Below are 20,017 nucleotides of genomic sequence, written 5' to 3'. Positions count from 1 at the left end.
TACTTGCCCACCATGGGGATTGCAAAAGGAAAGCTAGAGCATGCATTCTGACAGCTGAGTGCATCTCATCCTCCTCCTCCTGGCTGGACGCTGCAAGAATGCTGTGAGCTCATGGACGAAGCATGGTGAGAACAAGAAAGGGGTGTGTGTGTGAGAGAGAGATTGGGAGTTATGAAGTGATTCTGGGCAGTGTGTGAAAAAGAGAGATGGAGCAATTGGTCATTTGTTTTTTTAGCTGAAACTTACTCAAAATGAACATAGACGGTCCCATTTAATGCAACCGGGGATTAAGGTGTCTTGCTCAAGTACACAATGGTCATTGGGTTCATGAGTCACTACATCTGTTGTTTGAACCTACAGCCTTCGTGTTTCCAGCCCAGATCTTTAACCATTACGATTGCTCTACCCCCAGAAGATGGAAGACATTAGAAGATCGCATGTTCAAGGATCATCAAGATCTCATCAGCCATTATTTCCTTGAGCAAGACACATGACCTCGGGCAGCTTTGGATAAAGGTGTCTGCTACATGACTGCTTATAAGGCCAACTTGCCTGATGGACACAGTCCAGAAACTGGAGGAAGATGGGAGTAAAGCCGCTGCCCTGGCTGCTGGGGGTCAGGGTGCCACGTTGGCTGAATTTGTGGCCAAAAGACAGCCACTCTTTCTCCAAAAGCACCTGAAAGCCCTCTAGGGTCCTGTAGAATGGATCACTGAGCACCTGCGTGAGGGAAACCACCTACAGAAACATTGGGAGAGGAAGAGAGGAAAATAACCATGAGTTGCAAACGGTCCAATGCTTGCTACGTGCCCAATGCAAGTAAATATTGGCCCTATTGGACCTGACCCTTGCTGACCCAATGAAAGTATCAGAGACTGTCGCAACTTGCACATCCCGACAGCTTTTACCTGAAAACAAAATTTACCATCAGTACCAGAACTCCATGTGGCAGCCTAATTACATGTGCAATATTCTGAACACTAAGGGCCAGATTTATTAAACAGGGAAAATAAGTTGGGAGTGGAAAGTTCTGCGTGTGATCTTCTGATGACACAGATGCAGCCGGATCATTTTCACAATGACAAACGCAATCTACCAAGAGCAGCACAAATTAGCGTCTGGTTTAAGACATGCTTTTTTTGAGGCGGTAAAACCAGCAAATTGACTAATGCAAACCTTAGTAAATTGTGTTGCGTGATTCATTTAAATACTCTCCTCCCATAAATGTAGCATCTGAAAGGGAAACTCCTACAAAAGCATATGCAATAAGGTCAGCCGCAAAAATAACTGTGTCCATGCCTTATCAGTGCTAATTTGTTTACTGCGTGTCTTTAGTAAATCCTGACGGTAGTTTTTTAACGGCAAAAGAGGGTTTGCGCTGACACAAGCTGTTAGTAAATCTGTCTTCACATTTTTGTGACAGGTGCTGTTTCCCAGAGATTGGCTAATCTTGAGTGACACAATGGCCTGCACTGTTTGTCACAAGAATTTAAAGTCGGCATGAAATCAAAATTTACCCTATTTACTTAGTGCACATTACAAGTTGAGTGGGGAACAATTAATCCAAAAGTTAATCCACAGAAGAAAAAAAAAAGAAAAAAAAAATTGCCTTTGTAATCTCTAGCCAAAATCTGAACATTTGTTTCCCCTCTGGAATGGCGTTCCTTTGTCAGTTTGACGGCTTGGGATTAGCGTCGAGGTCTGCTGAAATCAAGCCCTGCCACCTATTCGCTCCGTGCACAATATGGCGACCGTTGACGTTCGAACTTGAGTGTGTGGGCCAGTACTTCCGGTGAAAACTTCCGGTGATCTGACAGCAAGAGACAGCGAGAGACAACAGCGACCGAGTTCCATTACCACAGAGATATTTTTTCACAGTGAGTGTTTTTAGGATTCAAGAGAGGTCACGTTACAACAAAGAAGTCAGCTTTCATGCATTCCCCGTTGACGCTGCGGTACGGGCTGAGTGGATACAGAAGAGATCCGGAGGGATGACTTCAACCCGACCAAATTTTTAAATGCATATCATTTTCAGTGTATTTCATCTGTGCGTTTATATGCTTTCTATCACTGCATTTATTTTGTGCAAGTGAGATGAGTAAAGATATGTTTCATACATCATTATCTGTCTGGTGTTTATAAGCAGCACATACAGTATTGTACTACGTGTAAAATATACACAAACTTACCTATATTAAATTGTTTGTGGTACCTACAGTTAAAAATGTAAATATGTGATGTTAATATTGATCGAGCAATTGATGCAAGTAAAAATATATGCGCAGAATTGAGAAAATAGTATTTATGGAGATAAATTGTAGCCTATCACTGGGCAAACATGTGAATGTTCACGGTGCATTTTATGCAAACCACTCTAATGGTAGTTGTAACTCTATATTTACAGTAGGCATAATTGTCATTGCGTATGTGTATGCAGCATGAGTCAAATACAATCTTCTGTTCGTGAACAGTTGTATTTCATTCATTAAATCTGACTATGCATCCGTGCATTTAATTGCCATTGGCTCGTGTGATAGTAATATGGATCTTATTAGTATTTTACGTGATAATTGATTCTATAAACAACTATAAAAGATCATTTTCGGCTTTCTCCGGCTCCCTGCACCGGGCGTAATGCGAAACCGGAAGTGTCTACCCACACACTCGCTGATCCGAAATCCAAAATGGCGGCCACGTGCAACTAGCCTATTCAGTATTTCAGAGATACGTCACAATACTGAAGTAAAGACACCTGGTATACGCAGAGTTTTTTTTTTATATTTAAATCAAAAATGCAAAATGTGAATACCAATTTTTTTTAAAAGTCTGCCAGATGCATAATCAAATTTAAATTTCTGTTGCAGTTTCTCCTTTTAGTTAAAGCAAAGCTATTTAAAGCTTTGCTATAACTAAAAGGAGAAACTGCAACAGAATCTGTTTCCATGAATTGTATAAAGATGATTATGTTAAGCATTATCAGAGCAATATCGCAAAGCAATAAGCAATATCACAAAACAACCTAGACTAAAAGCATGGCCACATGACAAAAGCATGATTTTGTTCTCCAACAGAGCCAGACATATGGAGCCTATTTAGATGAATACAGCAGAGAGAATGGCAGAATGGTCAGGGAAAGTGAACAGTAATGGTCTTGTTCAGACACGTGCCTGATTCTGGCGCTGACCACAGCTAAATTTTACAACCCCAGTTGACAGCTAGAGAACACAATTCTGTTTCTGATGACCGTTAACTGAAGTGGACATGGAAAATATGAGCTGTGACTAGACAAGTGTGCCTCTACTGCAAAAAAATAAATCCTTAAACATCCCAGTTTCAATTGAAAATGTGATAATGATAAAAAATGATAATTTCGCAGAGGGGTCTTGCAATCTGCTGATTACACACTATCACTTAAGGCCCGGGTACACTTCATTTTCCACGTTCTGCTCTGTCTGGTGAGCCTTTCAAAGTATACTCCATTGGCCATGAGCGCAGAAAGACGCATTCGGTGCGTGCGCAATATCTAGTGGACTTTGTTTTTAAGTCACTCGCACATGCGCTGTTGTACGCGCACCATCTGCGTGGACACAAAAATTAGGCTGCATGTGGACAGTGTGCGTGGACGTCTGAAGTATACTTTGGGCTTTAGCCTTTTTATAACTCCGGGCCCCCCCTAGGGGATGCGCCAACCAGTTTTGGACCCACTGCTTGGACCCATAGAACACGTGTGAGATGATACTCACCTGAGTGGTGATGTCCCAGCCATCCTCCAGACTAACTAGTACAGATGATCCACTGTCCAGTAACTCCACCGCAACCAGAGCCAGCTGCAGCAGCTTGTGTAGCTGTTGAACACACATATAGAGTACAAAACAACACATTCTAAGTTCCTGTACTTTTATTGTAATGTGATTGTGCACTGCTGACTAAGAGCTCTCGGAGTGTCTTGGCAAGGATCTTTACAGATAATATTGTTTTAGTGTCTGAGACGCAGTGGAGCGTAAGGCCAAAGGGGTTTGTGAGTGCATGGCTTTTAGTGTGGTAAGCAACTTTGTTTTGCTTTAATTGTGTCATGCAATTTTCCCCTCTTTGTGTTGTATAGTTTCCCAGGGATGTCTAGTTTTGAGGAAGGAATTACCAACAGGGTCAAAGTCACACAGGTCAACGTGTCTCTGGTTTTCTCACATTGCTATCAGTGGATTTGCCAGATATAGGCCAGTCACAATAAGGTGAAGGTGCAGGGGTAGTTTAAATACAGAACTGGGTTCAACACAAATAATGTGTGTTAAGAGGTCATGCTAACCTGCAGCATCCATTCGCTCTCCTCCAGAGCCTTAAGGAACGATTCCTCTGTGTCTGAGGACATGGAACTGGGTGCACATGCCCTCAGAAGCTTCTTGAAGGAGCTCTTCACCTGTCTGGTGTCTGCAAACTCAACCGGCACCAGTTCACAGTTCAGTGCTGAGTCCAGTTTTAAGCCCTGCCATGAAAAAGCATTTGGATTCAAATTTTTTACTTTGTTTTGTTTAATTTCTGGAAAAATCATAGCATAAAAACAAACATTTGGATTATGCCTCTGGGTGGAACGTTTGTGTAGAAGTTTTGCTTATTTACAGACCAAAGTCACAAATTTGTCTATCAAAAAAGCTATTATATTCTATCCAAGACCATAAATTTGAGCATACCAACTATTTTACTAATATGGATGAAATTAAATTTCCACTTCAAAGGCATCAACAAAAATAAAAAACAGACAGTTTATGTGCTAAGCAGGACCAGCCAAATAACTTAGAGTTTACTTAACTGTTAACCTCTCTGCTGATTTTTTCCAAATATTAATCTTCATTTTTACATTGAGGTTAAAGGAACACATCATCGATAAGCTAAAAAGCAGCACAAAGTTCCTTCAGGCATCCAAATATGATGTCATTTCAGCCAAAACAGACAAATTGTGTCGATAAATCAGGGCTTTTATAAACGGATATTAAGAAGTCCTTATCTAGTCTTTAATTTATTATGCACTGGGCAGAACACTTTCAAAGTATTGCAGGGTGATATGACCTAGTACACTTCAACACAGAAATGAAAAAGCATTTTAGAAATGAATGCTTCTTTTGGCCTACTTTCTTGTAAAATTACAACGGTTCATCACACAAGGTCAGCATCAAATCCTTAGCTTCTTCTCTCTAAGCACTGATAGTAAGTGTAACACCTTTACCCTCAAGTGAGGCTTTTCACCAAAGATGTAGAGAGCGGCTTGATGCTTGAGGAGTTGGGTCTGGAGGGTCTCAATGCCTGTAGGGGGCGCCAGATCCTTGCTAGCCAACCGCGCGCCCACGTCGACAGCGGGGTGCTGCATGAATCTGCTGCTAGACCGCAAACTAGCCCACACACCTTTCAGAGAGAAGGGGTACAACAGATGTATGAACACAGGTTAGGCAGGAGTACAAAAAAAAAAACGTAATAAAAACAAACCAGCGTAACTAATAACGACTGAGAGTACTATATTTTTATTGGTAGCTTAAAACCATAATCAAATTAGGCAAAATCTTAAATAAACATGTAAGGGGCAGGAGATATGTAGAAGTTGAAGTGTATATATACAATATATATATATATATATATATATATATATATATATATATATATATATATATATATATATATATATAGGTACCCCAATACATACACTCACTGGTCAAAAGTTTGGAATAATTATGATTTTGTTTTTTTCAAAAATGTCTCTAATAAGTCTCTAATAAGCTGTTTTTTTGCTCAATTATGATAAATTATTACTAGAGATTAATATGATTAATTATTAATAATCATTCTTGATATAATCAATGTTGAAAACGGTGTGTGTGTGTTTGTGTGTGAGAGATACACTAACGTATTCCTTTGGAAGCACTTCATCATATTTTCATCATACTTCTCTCCTGGAAAGTTCAGTTGAGAATGACTGAGTCATGAATGTTAACTGGCGTAGTAAACAGGGTAAATGCGGCTGCATTTTAGTGATGATGACTCAAGTGACCTGTCATCAGCTAAAGCACTAAGACACCAGTGAACCTCACTACAGACCTGCCAGTGCATACTACTACAACTGCTTCTGTAGTTCTGTAAACCAGAAAAGTCATTGGTAGCCTCACCTCAATGTGGTATCAATTTCAGACACTATTGATGATGGATGTATGGATAGAGGTAGAGAGCACGTGCATAGTAAGTTAAGTATGGATTAGGTTAGTAAGAATGAGTAAAACAGAGAAACTATACCTTGATTGTGAATTCTTCCCTTAGCTGAAGCTTTTTGGTTTGAGTGAGTGAATAGTTTATCCCTGTACCCGAGTACTGGTAGATTAAGGGTGCAGGAGTTGGTGGTGGCACAGGGGAACAGGAAATAAAAACAGAAGACAAAATTCACACACATGCAACCATCACCCTTTCTCTGAAGACAGACAGGACAGTCATTAGCATGAGACAGACAGGAGAGAGAAATGCTGGTTTGAGATTTGAGATCGACCAATTTATGGAACTGCTCTGCTACTGCCGGGGACACACTACATGATTTTCAGAGTTGTTGGATTGATGTTCTTCTCACACTACATGACAGTCTGGGGTACCAATAAGTTGAAGAATCACAGACAACTCTGTCTGGTCTACAAACTACGTTTCACAACCAAACACACGAGAAGTGATACTGACCAGCATTGGCGCTTCTCTGAAATCGTGTCTTTGATAATACACACCACGCGATTGTCACTCACGTGAACGCTCACCAATTTGCCTCCAATTTTGGACATTTGTTGGAGATTTCCACAAAACTGTCGGCAACTGAAAATCATGTAGTGTGTACCCAGCATAACTGACACTAATCATTTATGGCGAGCAATCGCTGGCTTATGAATCAATTGGTTACAGTACTCAATCTTTTATATATATATGAATTGGGATTACTGGGATTTCTGGCTTCACTATAGACTGCACACAGGATTTCATAAAAGGTATGTGAAATTAGAAAATTGGAAATCTGCTTTTTGCCCCCATAAAAATGATGATTGGCAAAATTTGGAACAATTGGCAAAAATGAAAATGAATGATTGAAAAATTTAAATGAAAAATGTAATGAAAATTGGTCAACCTCAATCTAAGATCACCTGAAGAATCATGTGAAGTATGCAAAGATGGGGCATCAATAAAGACAATAAGATGGCTGAAGGTTTACATGAATGACAGGAATTATATCAATGAGATGAATATATGAAGAATATAAGAAAAAAAAGGAAAAATAGAAAACGCATATATTGAAAACTAGATGTTTACATTTTCTGAAGAAAATGCGAGTTGTGCTTGGCCATACAAAACACCTCTATGCATGCAAGTAAACTGATCACCAAGCTTACGATTAAATTTCATATTTGAAATCACCATGAAATCTGAAAACATTCGTCTCATAAATTTTTATTCTAAATGCTTGAATCATGACAAAAAACTGCATTTTTCAGGCTGGACCAGCTAATGCACATGCGCAGTCCTAAGCGCACCTCTCAGAACACTGACTGTTTCTATAGGAACCAGAGGTTTTAACAGCAGCTGTAGTGATGCGAAGACTTTCCCAATCAGCGATTGGCTCTTTTCTTTAGGAGATGGGACTTATTTCTCTATATTGCGTAATGCACTTTCTCCCATTCATAGTAATATGAGTGCACTGTCTTTCTGCATATGAAGTCTTTGATTCAAAACTAGCGTTTAGAATGCTAAGGTGTTGTGGGTGACCAGTAGGGCTGTCACTTTTGTGAAAAAATCCTGTTAGATTTTTGAGACAAGTGTTCATTGAATCGATTGTAAAATCGATTTTCCATGTCTAAAGACGTTTCCATTTTAAACGGCAAATATAGGCAAATCCACGGACAACTAACAGGCATTAGGACGAACGTAAAGAGGGCGCTTGAGATACGCACAAGTCAGCATATATTTCTGATGATTTATTGGCGTGAAGTTTCGTGCACAATGACAAACAGGACTGCAACATTCTCGAAAAACAATAAGTAGAGTGGACTACCATAACATCAATGAAAAGCATTACTGCAGGCTTCATCATGGCTGTGTTTACGATTAGAAATGTCAAACAAATTTCACCTACGTAGGCGACTGTAGCCCGTAGCCCGAATCTGTATCTGTAAGCATGAGGCCATTAAAATCAATTCCCTATTTTCTTTTTTGAAACTTCTGTTGGTTGGTCCGATCGATGTTGTTTCGAACGTAAAGTGACAGCCCTAGTGGCCAGGGCATTGTTATGTGGTTCATTGATTATTCTTGGAGGTTATTTACTGGCAAAAGTCAAAAGAACCCACCCTCCAGTTTCTAAAGGGAATGTCTCCCCATGAAGTCACAAGATTTGAGATATCGATCATGTGGCACTAGCCAGATGAGACCAGAATCAGACCAGTTGATGCTTTCACTATTAACAATAAAAAATATATATTTTACCAAAAATGAGGAAGTGAAAAATCAGTTCCACATTTCTGTGAAAAACACATGATGGGAAATGTCTTAGCTTGCACCTGCTTGAATATATTTGGCTGTGGTGAGACAGAGACCCATCTGATTTCAGTGCATAACAGAAAAAAAAAAGAGTCTTCAAGAGCAGCTGCTATCTATAACCCAGATTTTGAGAAATATTACGAGAAACATCATGGAGTTAACATTGAGCCATCAGCTGAGACTTGCATCTTACGGTATACACAGTCTCTGTTAAAATCATGAGCTCTTTTCCAAGAACTCAACGCATCATGACCTGACATGAAATGATTTATGCTAAGACTTGAAGTTCAAAATAAGACATAACTGAATATTCTGTCCTCATTTACCCATACACATGTTGTTCCAAAATCTTGTGGTTTTCTTTCTTCAGACTTTCACATGGGTTTGGAAAGAAATGAGTGTGAATAAATGACAGAATTTTCATTTTTGAATGTCCCTTAAGGAAGGAATAATTGACGACAGGCCGTTTTGTCAATTATTCCTGAAGTCAATTATTCCGCTTATACTACAGTTACCACACCTCGAAACATTTTTCAGATTATGTATTTCAAGACGTTTGTAAAGTTTTTTTCATTAAAATGCTCTTGTATGTAGGACTAATTTCTTACGCATCTAATCCCATGCCTCCGTTGCTAATTCCAAAACGTCATTTCAGAGTTAGTAACGGAGGTTTGAGCCGCTGATAGCAGACTAATGCTGGGGACACACGACTAGCTGACACATTCTCTGACTGTTTTCATCGACATGATCGACTGCAGCAGATTTTAAACACCGACTTTGAACACAGACTGAACGCGCTGAACACGCGTTTGGGCATGATCAGTCATAAGTATCAAATTACGATTCATTATGCAGTTATTAATGCAGTTATTAGAGAGAGATGTTGCAATAATGAGACAGAAAAGCATGTGCGTCAATATTATTATTTATTTATTAATTCAATTCTTTTTAATTAATTCGTTCATTCTTTTTTTCATTATTGACAGATGACAGTAGACTATAGCCAAATAAATGAAACACAAAGCCCTTTTAACAAGTAGGCCTATCAATAATTATTTATTTGTTATATTATCTGCAATAAAAATCTGTGCTGCAAGACTATCCATTTATTTAGCCTATAGGCTATTCAGTTTAATTTTCTATTGATTCTGGATAGGACTATATACTTTATTTATTACAATTAAACTGCATGTTTCTATTGATTGTGAAGCTAGACATTGAAAATTGCAGATCAAGCGCATGGGGCGAAATGCTTTTTCTTGTTATGAATTGTATCCTATTTTCCGTTATTACAGTTGACTACGCGAAGTGATATGGAACTGTAATGCGGTCAAGACCTGCCTGGAACTACTTTAGCCGTGCGTTTCCCTGAAAATAATGCACACCTTAGAACGTTCGTCAACCAATCAGATTCAAGCATTCAACGGCCCTGTAGTATAACATAAAATTCTCTCTCTCTCTCTCTCTCTCTCTCTCTCACACACACACACACACACACACACACACACACACACACACACACACACACACACACACACACACACACACACGTGAGTGTTTGGTAATGGGAGAAGATGTGAATATCTGTACAGGTGTTTCTAACCACCACTCTAAATTGGATCTATGTAATATCCTTTCCATGACGTACAACAAAATACAAGACATGATCACAGCAAAGACCTTCCACTTTTATGCTTGTAATACCATTTTCATTTTCTGTGCAGATATTGACCTTACTGGGAAGGTTAATAATTCTGAACAATCATTCACAATGGGCGTTCTGAATGTGGCTAAGTGTCTGCATGTCTTGCTTTTTGGATTTTATGAAATTCTCTGTACTTTGGAGGATTGTGGCAAGTTACAAATATCTGCAAGTTCAGCAGAACCATCACCGCAAAAAGTTAAAGAGCGGGCCAATGTCAAAGCAGCATGATTGTGTGTATGTGTGTGGGAAGACTTGTGGTCTGTGACAGAACACAGATAATGAGATATCAAGACAGAAGACAGTCAACTAAAGATATCAGATGAAGGATAGGGAATTTGTTTCACGCTAAATATCCCCTTGGAGTCGACGGAAATGAAGAATAGAGGCCAACTCACCTCCTCTGGTGAAGCTATTGGTGAAGGAAATGTCCAAATGGACAGGGGCCATCTTTGATATTCTTGTTGCCCTTCTTTCGCTTGCTAAACAGAAAAAGATAGACAGTCCCACACCATGCATCACGTACAAAGATGAGCAAACAAGACATCACAGCCCTTTCCAAACCCTAGTGAGGGTCCTAAATGTCAAATACCAACATACTGTAGATATCATCCTAACATTCAATAATGGATTGAAACATTGAGCTGAAATGCTCTTCATGGGTCTGTTAAGTCACTCAATTATTACGCCGTCATTCACAATTTTTATCTAACCAGCATAGCAATATATAAAACATTTCAATGTTAGGTAAAGCAACGATGCAAGGCATTCTGGGATTGCCGCATTTGTTTGCTTGACTTGCTGTTGGAAAAGCATTTATGTTTTGAACAAGGCTAAGATGCCTAAATGCTTTGTAGGTAGGCAGCTCACAGGTTTGGGAAAAGAACACATCCCAGCGGTCACTGGATGTCACTGTTACGTCAAAAAGACGTTGAACTCCAATGTTGGGTGGATGTAAAATTTTGGATGAACATGAAAATCGGGTTGACAATCAAAATCGAATGTTGGCTTGATGTCAGCCCTCCAAAATTGGAGAGATGTTGAATTGTGGTTACTCAATACCAAAACTTATAACCAACAAAATATCAAAGTGCAATGATGTCATAATTGACATTGGTTACTGTAGTGGAATTAGTTACTGGTAGATACTGGCTGTTGTAGTTAGTAAACATGTCAACTGAACTTTGAAACCCTCTTTTTCAGGCCATAACAGACGTGGATTAGTACAGATTCGTCTAGCTTATGGATGCTGATGTGACTTGGTGACTTTTGCCTTAGTAAAAAACATTACTGCTGTTCATCTTGAGACATAACAATGGCACTGACATATTTTAAGATATGTCAGTGCAAGTTACTTCCAGTTAAAACAGTTAAAACATGCAATTTAGTCTGGGACTAGCTAAAGCCATGTCTGTGAAACAGGAGATAAGTGTTTTGAAGACACAACACTGCTAAGTCAGATTCGGCTCCAGTCTCGTCGCAACCAATTCCACTACACTTCTGAATCTCATTCTGAGTATCAAGACTGAAGGTCTGTTTTGAATTGAGAGGACTTAAAGCTGCCATGCAGCACTATCATCAGAACTAAGATGAGCCATTAACTGGTGAGAGAAGGCTGCCTTTTACCCAGCAGGTGGGGATAAATGAAAAATGAATGGTGGCGACACAGCATAGCTGACGGGGCAGGATCTGTGTGGTCTGAGCCATCTGCAATACGGCTGTGGAGAGCAGTGAGTGCAAGGAGAGAGATGGATGGGAGGTGACCTCGTCATGTCCTGCTCTCCTTATATAACCACACAATTGTGCTCCAGTTCCTTTGGAGATCAGCCCAAAACATAAATAACATTTTGTGCAACCAAGAGGAAACCAGGAGGAGATAAGAGCCTCGAAGAACACATAAAGGGGCAAAAACAAGTCTACGCAAGAAGAATCAGGCGTTAAGTAGAGGATGCACCTGATATCTTTGCAGTACCTGGGGACAAGCCGATGAGGGAACGGTTGGTGAGCGTGTTGCTGCCGTGGGGTTTGAAGTAGATGGGGATGGAGCTGAGGATGGCCTGCAGGTATTTCTCCTGTTCCAGACTGCTGGAGGTCTCTGAGGAAGCCGGCGCTGGTAACAGCAAGAGAGCATTATTAAATCTGTCTTGACTTGTTATTATTCTCACATAGCCAGACCTTTGAATAAATCAGTGGTTCTCAACCAGGGGGCCAGAGAAAATGTCCAAGAGGACCACAAGATAACTTAAAACTATTTCATTATATTAAAAAAATAAAAACAAACCAAAAATCAGAATCAATATATTTAAACAGAAATCATATTTTCTTTTCCCCCTATTATTTGTTTTGAAGAACATACAGAATCTCAAAACAAATCGTATTTACTTTAATCTAATCAACAATCCCAGTTTCTGTTAATAACATTTTGAAAACAAGCATCATTGGCAGAGTTACAGCAGAAATATCTTATGGGACCAATATGAAGACATTTGAATATTGCATTGGATAATGGGGGCTTTCGGTCAGAAAGGGTCACTGGACTAAATAGCCAAAGGTCTGGTCCACATAGCAGCTTATTCTGGCCAAGAACCACCTACGACAGGAAGACTGAATCAGACATTGAAAAAGTGACCCACCACAGTTTGTTTTCTTTATGTTCTGTTTGGGGTGGGTTTTCTAAAAAATAATAGACAGCCATGAAAATATTTAACTAATGCTGTGGTAGTTTGTGTGAAAAACATGGCTACCTTTATCAAATCCAGTGATTATTTCACCCTCAAAAGTGCTTGTTGTATCACTTTGGTACCTTGTAAACAAAAACCCTGTGTTCTCATAGTCACCAAAGTTGCATAAAGTCATCAAATCAAGATTAGTGCTTGCCAGAACAATGAATCACTTTCCAGTGTTGTGTGCAGCATGCATTAGACAGTCAGTGAACAGGCATGTCGTCTAGGGCTGAGAATAACCTTTCATCAAAATCATAATCTAGTTTTAGTCAGAGCAAATATTTACACCCCTTTTACTGTAAAACTTCCCGAAGACAGCTTGGTGAACTCTGCATGTTTTCCAGCACAAACATACCTGCTGAGGAAGGGTTCTGAGACTTGAAAAGCCCAACAACACTCTTGCTATGAAAACCTCCCGAACGAAGTAAAATCGCTTTGGTGCGAGGGTGTTTCCAACACACAACTGGCAGACGGTTGTGCCGGTAGCAGCGGGACACCTTATGGAGACTGCTGTCCTGCACGGTGTGAGGCACCACCAGGAGACCAGGGTAACTGCAAACCACACCATTTAGAAAATAACTCATGATTCAACAGTAATAGCTAAGAAACTGCTATAACAATTTATGTCATTGTTTTTCATAGTTAACTCTGTTCCAAAACCTTGTGAGCTACCCACCTAGACTTAAACAGCAGTTTAAAGTCACAATGACGTGGAAGTATCAACAGATCTCAGAATCGTACGTATTGTGATGCACATCTGTATGGAAGCTTGTTCCCGCCATGGAATAAAACAATTTAAAAGAAAATTGCAACTTTTTATCTCGCAATTCTGACTTTTCATAGAACTTTAGGATGTAAACTTGCAATTGTGAGTTACAAAGTCAGTAGTACAAAATATTACAAAATATAGAATTTAAACAAGCAATTGCGAATTATATCATGCAATTCTGATTTTATAACCAGCAGTTGTGAGTTTATATCACGCAATTCTGAGGAAAAAAAAGCTCAAGTTTACGACTCAGACTGTGAATGTAAGTTGAGTCTCACTGTCTATGTAGGCATTAGACAGCATGGCTGCTCACCAGGTTTTCGAACAAAGTCTAGGTGTAGGGTTGCTTCTTGCCTGCGACATAATGAGTAGAGCCTGTTGACTGCCGTAACACGGAACTGCTCTCCGCTTTTAGACCGTGTGGAACTAACACTAATGGTACCCAGGCCCAGCCTCTGGTAGTCACGAAAACAGGCTCGCTCCACTAACTGCTCCATGGTGGACTTCTCTGAGGCCTTCAACGTGCTGCTGGAGGGCGGCTCTCCATCATCTGAGACTGAAACACATCAAACAAGTGAAGGACCATGACTGCTGACAGCATATTTTGGTAAAACTTTACAATTAGGTTCTATTTGTTCACATTAGTTAACTATGCTAGTTAACAAGAACTAACTAGTTTTAAAGCATGTCCAACTTTGACTAATACATGTTTTAAAAAAAAAAGCTGGATCTGTTAATATTATGTATTGAACCTGAGCTGGGTAGCACTTTATTGTACAGTGTCCTTGTTACACGTTACATGTACTTACCATAGTAATAGCAGTAAATTATGCATAATTACATGCAACTAAACCTCAACCAAACCCTAATCCAACCTTAGCCCAATAGTAAGTACACATGGTGTTGATTAATATTACACATGTAACAATGGCACCTTAAAATAAAGTGTAACCCAAATGTATTACTCACTGTTATTTAATGTTAGTTAAAGCATTAACTAACTAATGGGACCATATTGTAAAGTGTTAGCAAAATTATTCTTTGTGAACTATACTCACTGGAGATGTCATCATCCTCATGCCACGTCATGCGACTGCCCTTCTCGTTTTTCTTAAGAGTGGATGGGCGGCCCATTGTGATCTTGCCGGCCCTTTTAGCCCCTTTCACAATGGTCTTAGATAGGGTGCTACAAGAAACAAGATTTTCATTTTAAGAAACAGTACACCCACAATTTTTGTCATCATTTACTCACCCTCAAGTTGTTCCAAACCCTAATGACCATCTTTCTTCCATGGAACACAAAAGGAGAAATTAACAACATCTTGGAAACTCGTTTAAATATAATGAATGTGAATTTTCACACAAAATTATCATTATTGTAGTACGTATGACGTGTGCTTTATTCCAATTCTGGTGAAGCCATATGATAGTTTTATGTGAAGAATAGATTTGACATTTTAATGTAAGCTGTTATACACTGAAAATCTTGACATCCGCTCTAGCTCTCGCTAGTGTGTTCAAAAAAGAGCTCTTTAGAGATTAGCAATGTCTAATTCATGAGTGAAATCTGTTAAAACACAGTTTGCAAAACTGGTCTGAATGATTTATTCACAAATTTGACTGATCCAGGTCTCAAGTTCAGATGATGCAGTCATAGTGCTTAATGCACGTAAAGTTTGACAAACAGATTGGCGAGCATGCTTAGATGCACACAATACACTGATAACAACCAAAAGAAAATCAGTGTATTGAAGTAACCTGATTTACCGGTTTATATGCAAATCAATAACCTGGCAGTTCAAGTAAACCACATTTACAAGACTGCATTTAAAAAACACAGGTTATTCCCCAGTGGTGACGTCAAAATGTAAGCATCCACGTATTTCACTCAGGGTATTATATTTATTATATGAGTTGTGAACTAAAAAAAAAAAAAAAACATAAAACCCCCAGAGTATTTCAAAATGTCAGCAGGAAACTCATCCTCCTCTCATATTTAAAGATTCTACAACTGTACCACTGGAACTTAGGCTGCACGGGATGAGAACACGTTTTTATTTTGGGTCAAAAAAGTCAGAGTTTATGCAATATTTTTCTCCTCCCCTACCGCGAAACACTCGCTGTGACTGGAAGCACTTAAACCTGCCGTCAAAGGACGCATTCCTGTCACATATCACACATGTGAACTTCAATAAGATGACAGAAGGCAGGTTAAGGTGTTTAAATGCCGGGCGAAATCGGGGTAAGGGGCAAAAATCAAGCTCTGTCGATCGATTCATTACCTAATGACGATAAAGGGAAAACGTGTTAAAGGGATACTCCACTTTAAAAGGAAAATTCTGTCATCATATACTCACCCTCATGTTGTTTCAAACCTGTATGAATTTCTTTCTTCTGCTGAACAGAAAGGAAGATATTTAGAAGAATGTCAGTAACCAGACAGTTTCTGGTCTCATTGACTTCCATAGTAGGAAAAAATATATACTATGGAAGTCAATGGGACCAGAAACTGTTTGGTTACTGACATTCTTCTAAATATCTTCCTTTCTGTTCAGCAGAAGAAAGAAATTCATACAGGTTTGAAACAACATGAGGGTGAGTATAGGATGACAGAATTTTCATTTTAAAGTGGAGTATCCCTTTAACGTGTTTACGCACTATCGATGCACTGATTGTATGCCTTATGAAGGCTTAAAATATAGTACAGAGCTGTATGGTGCACACTTTTTAATGCTTGACAACCCCAGTCCTTTTTTTAATTTCATTTCCACTGGAGAAAGAAAATCATGTGGGCTTGGAATGACATGAGGATAAGTAAATAATGATAGAATCAGAATTTCTAGGATATCAAGGGTAGTAAAAAGAACTCAACGGCGAATGTTAAATTTACATTATGTCCTCTATACATATAACGTATATTGCACTGACCGGAAGCCTGTGTTCCTCTCTTTCTGTTTGGGTAATATGAGCTGTGGTGCGATCTGTCCTGCTGCAAAGGCAAAGGTGCTGAAGATGGATGGTGGGTAGCGGATCCGTTGCAGGTGTTTCCTGAAGATCTCTACCATCTCTGAGCTCACCTCCTCATCAAACGCCACCTTAATTAGCTAAAACAAAGCAGGATATATGATCAGAAATTACCATACTAGCCAGATTTACAGAGTATATATAATGGACCATTTTCACAGACTGTGATGATGCCTTTTCAGTTATTAACACTGTTTATCTAGCAACGTTTTTTTATATTTTCATTTATAACACTACACTTTGTGTTTTCTTACCTTGAGAAAGGTTCAATTACATAATAGTTACTACTGTTTCTAAGACAACAGCTGAGGGAGTGATGGCAAATTTGACATCTTTCTCTCTTCTGAAGTAATCAATCTCTTTATTTTTTCCTCTTTTGGAAAGTCATAGAATTGCTATCGGCCATTTTATTTTGCTAAAGGGGAAAATGGGAACGCAAAAACTATATTTGTTGTAGTTTTCGTTCCTCAATTTAGAAGTTTACTCAAATATGATGACTTCCGCTTCTGAGGAAGACGGAAATGTGAAAAGCGTCCATAGTTTAGGATAGAGCCGCCACACCTTCATGAAGCAAGAAAATCTGCAAATAATCATTAGAAATGTTTCAGGGCAAGAGAAATGACTTGCAGAACTGCTCTGAGCTGGATAGCAGTATGGAACAAGACCTTTTCCCACTTTTCTGTGGAGAACAGTCCAAAAGGAGGTTTGGCCACGTGAACGCTTGTCTGCGTGACCCCATATCCCTCAGCACTCTTCTATCTGACCTGATCTCTCCTGTGGACTGCAGGTCTTAATGAGGGCTTGATAATGTACCCCAGACACCGACTGCTGGCAGTCACACGTGGGCAGACCAGCACAAATGACCCTGCCTTCAATACATGGCCTGATTTTATAGCTTAAGTTAGTAAAACGATAGGAATGAGCCATAAAATCTTTATGGCCCTATAGTCCATGCATAGTGAAGAGCACAACATGTGCTTCTCTTGCTCTGTCCTCATCCATGAAGAGACTTATAATGAGTCGAGCAGAGAGAGCAGTCTAAAACGTGCACATTCCTCTTCAGCAAACATCCCTGCTTTAAAACAGACCGCGTTTGGCTCATTGAAATCGGAATTACTTTTTTGATAAAACCTGGGGTGGTGAGGCACAACAGAGAGGTTGTGCTGTATGTTCAAACCAATATATAGTCATGTAGGGAAAGCTGACCACTTCAAATAATGGTGTCTGCGCGCGCAATAAGTGGGCGGGCAATATGCTAATGTTTCGTCTTGATGTCACAACGAAACGGCTTATGACTCGTTTGAAAAACTCAGAGTCGACTCAATAACTTTATATACAGTGCACTTTCAGATTTAAAACTTTGCAGGATGTTTTCATTCACTTAGAGCTATGTTACACACTACATGAAAGGTCATTTTCAAAAATCCATAATAGGGGCACTTTAATGACGGAGCCATATACGGGTCATTCTACAGAATTGGTGCAAACTGCTGTCCGACAACCAAAAAACACATTTAAAAAGCATTTAAGTATTCAAATTTTAGATGTTTACTAATATCCTTTTATTATCTATTGAATCCCACAATCATATTTAAAATATTAAATATTAAAAATTTTGATCAGGAAATATTCTTGTGTGCCTCTCTCTCATATCGTCTCTTTCATTATAGATAGGTACCATCATTTTGAGGGAAATGTGTTCAAAAGTCTGAAAATCTGTGTGTAACTTTAAGGGACGTCACTACCTAAAAAGCTAACTTTTTTTGGGTGTTAATCCATAAAATGTCGTTTTTGTGTGTGTACAACTGTTCAGAACTGTGCTAGGTAACCATGTGCTGGCTATCATCTTTGAACTAGGCTCAACAGTATCTACAATTAGTCACTAGCGAAACAGTCACTACCGAAACATGTGGTGAAGTTTTGGTAGTGACATGTTTTTTTTAGTGTTATTCGATAAAATTTAGTTTTTAATGTTTGTGCAACTGTTCAGAACTGTGCTAGTTAACCATGTGCTGATTAGCATCTTTGAGTTAGGCTCAAAATTATCTAAAATTGTCACTACCGAAACATGTAATCATTGTTTTGGTAGTGACCAAAGGGAACACATAATCATTTATTTGGGGGAAATAAACAAAATGTTAGTACAGTTATGCAAATCATTAGTATCTTAGTATGTTTTAGTATGCGAGTTCAAATTCTGTCATGTGATGTGGTCGCTACCAAAACATTACTGTCACTACAGAAAATGTGCCGTCACGATCGAAACATGGATGTTTTGTCTAAAATAAAGTATAATGAATTATCAACTAAGATGTTATTATAGTGTTTGGTTCAATGTATATTCAAACTAATGAATCCTTAACTTTGAAATCAGTATGATTAACTTAAAGGTCCCATGACATGGATTATTTTATTATTGTATAATGTTTCCTGGGGTGCCCTTATAATGTTAGTATGTTTTTAAGATCAAAAATTGTAATAATTTAGAAATAAGACTTTTTTCCTAGCCTGATTTTAGCCTCTGATTTGAACGCTCTGTTTGAAGGGGCGTGTCTGTTGTGAGACTTCAGTGTAAACACCCACTGCTGTGATTGGCTGACATGCTTGCATATGAAATAACTAGCATTACATGTGGAACTCTCTCGAATACTTTTACTATTACAGCTATTATACGTTTTTACTATTACAGCTATCGAGATTAACGAATCGTAAGAAGTTTTTTAAGTATTTAGATCTATTCCCATCACATAAAAGGTTGCAGTGATGAGCATTGAGCAGATGACAGTCTCTCACTAATGATTTCACCAATGCAAACATGAGGTAAGTACAGTAAGAGCTTCGTTGTGCAGTGAAACAGCGTCATTGATTTCATAACGAGTTTTGGCAAGTGTCCAGATAAACTCGCGCTGTGTGATTGACAGCTTGGGCGATTGGAAAGGGATTGTTCTTTGATCGCTTTCTGTATATATTTTAATCACAGTTTAAATAAGATTATTTTCATCCTACCAAGAGAAATGATGTGAAGTTGATATTTTAGTCACTGGCTTGATTTACTGATGCATAAACAGTGAACGATTTTGAGAGAAAGATTATCTGTCTGAACTTGAACAATTACACATCAGAAATTCACATAACCCACTGGTTCTTCAGAGGCTCGGAGGAAGGAACTAAAAAAAATACTTTTGTGTTCATTTGTACACCCAAACACTGAGCAACTGCCATGCTTCGCTCGTTTGCAAGCCATGATGTCTCTCGAGG

The 20,017-nt window shown here is 38.9% G+C and overlaps 1 protein-coding gene across 2 annotated transcripts in view; it reads right to left on the bottom strand.

Moving 5' to 3' along the window:
* sbf2 (SET binding factor 2) overlaps window positions 1–20,017 on the bottom strand; it is a 132,719-nt gene that overhangs the window by 10,524 nt on the left and 102,178 nt on the right. The window contains exons 24-34 of one of the 2 annotated variants that reach the window (XM_082161344.1): window positions 16,664–16,839; window positions 14,794–14,921; window positions 14,090–14,291; window positions 13,322–13,518; window positions 12,216–12,353; window positions 10,642–10,725; window positions 6,274–6,348; window positions 5,219–5,394; window positions 4,304–4,480; window positions 3,744–3,845; window positions 553–738 (exon numbers count right to left, since the gene is read on the bottom strand). In XM_082161344.1, the coding sequence (XP_082017470.1) occupies window positions 553–738; window positions 3,744–3,845; window positions 4,304–4,480; window positions 5,219–5,394; window positions 6,274–6,348; window positions 10,642–10,725; window positions 12,216–12,353; window positions 13,322–13,518; window positions 14,090–14,291; window positions 14,794–14,921; window positions 16,664–16,839 (1,641 nt within the window). The remainder of the gene's footprint in view (window positions 1–552; window positions 739–3,743; window positions 3,846–4,303; window positions 4,481–5,218; window positions 5,395–6,273; window positions 6,349–10,641; window positions 10,726–12,215; window positions 12,354–13,321; window positions 13,519–14,089; window positions 14,292–14,793; window positions 14,922–16,663; window positions 16,840–20,017) is intronic. The other variant, XM_082161345.1, reaches the window with a different exon arrangement.

The sequence above is a fragment of the Leuciscus leuciscus genome (assembly GCF_965113295.1).
Source record: "Leuciscus leuciscus genome assembly, chromosome: 2".
NCBI classification, from domain to species: Eukaryota; Metazoa; Chordata; class Actinopteri; order Cypriniformes; family Leuciscidae; genus Leuciscus; species Leuciscus leuciscus.
The sequence above is the reverse complement of the archived record's forward strand: the minus strand, read 5'-3'. Positions and strand labels throughout refer to the sequence as shown.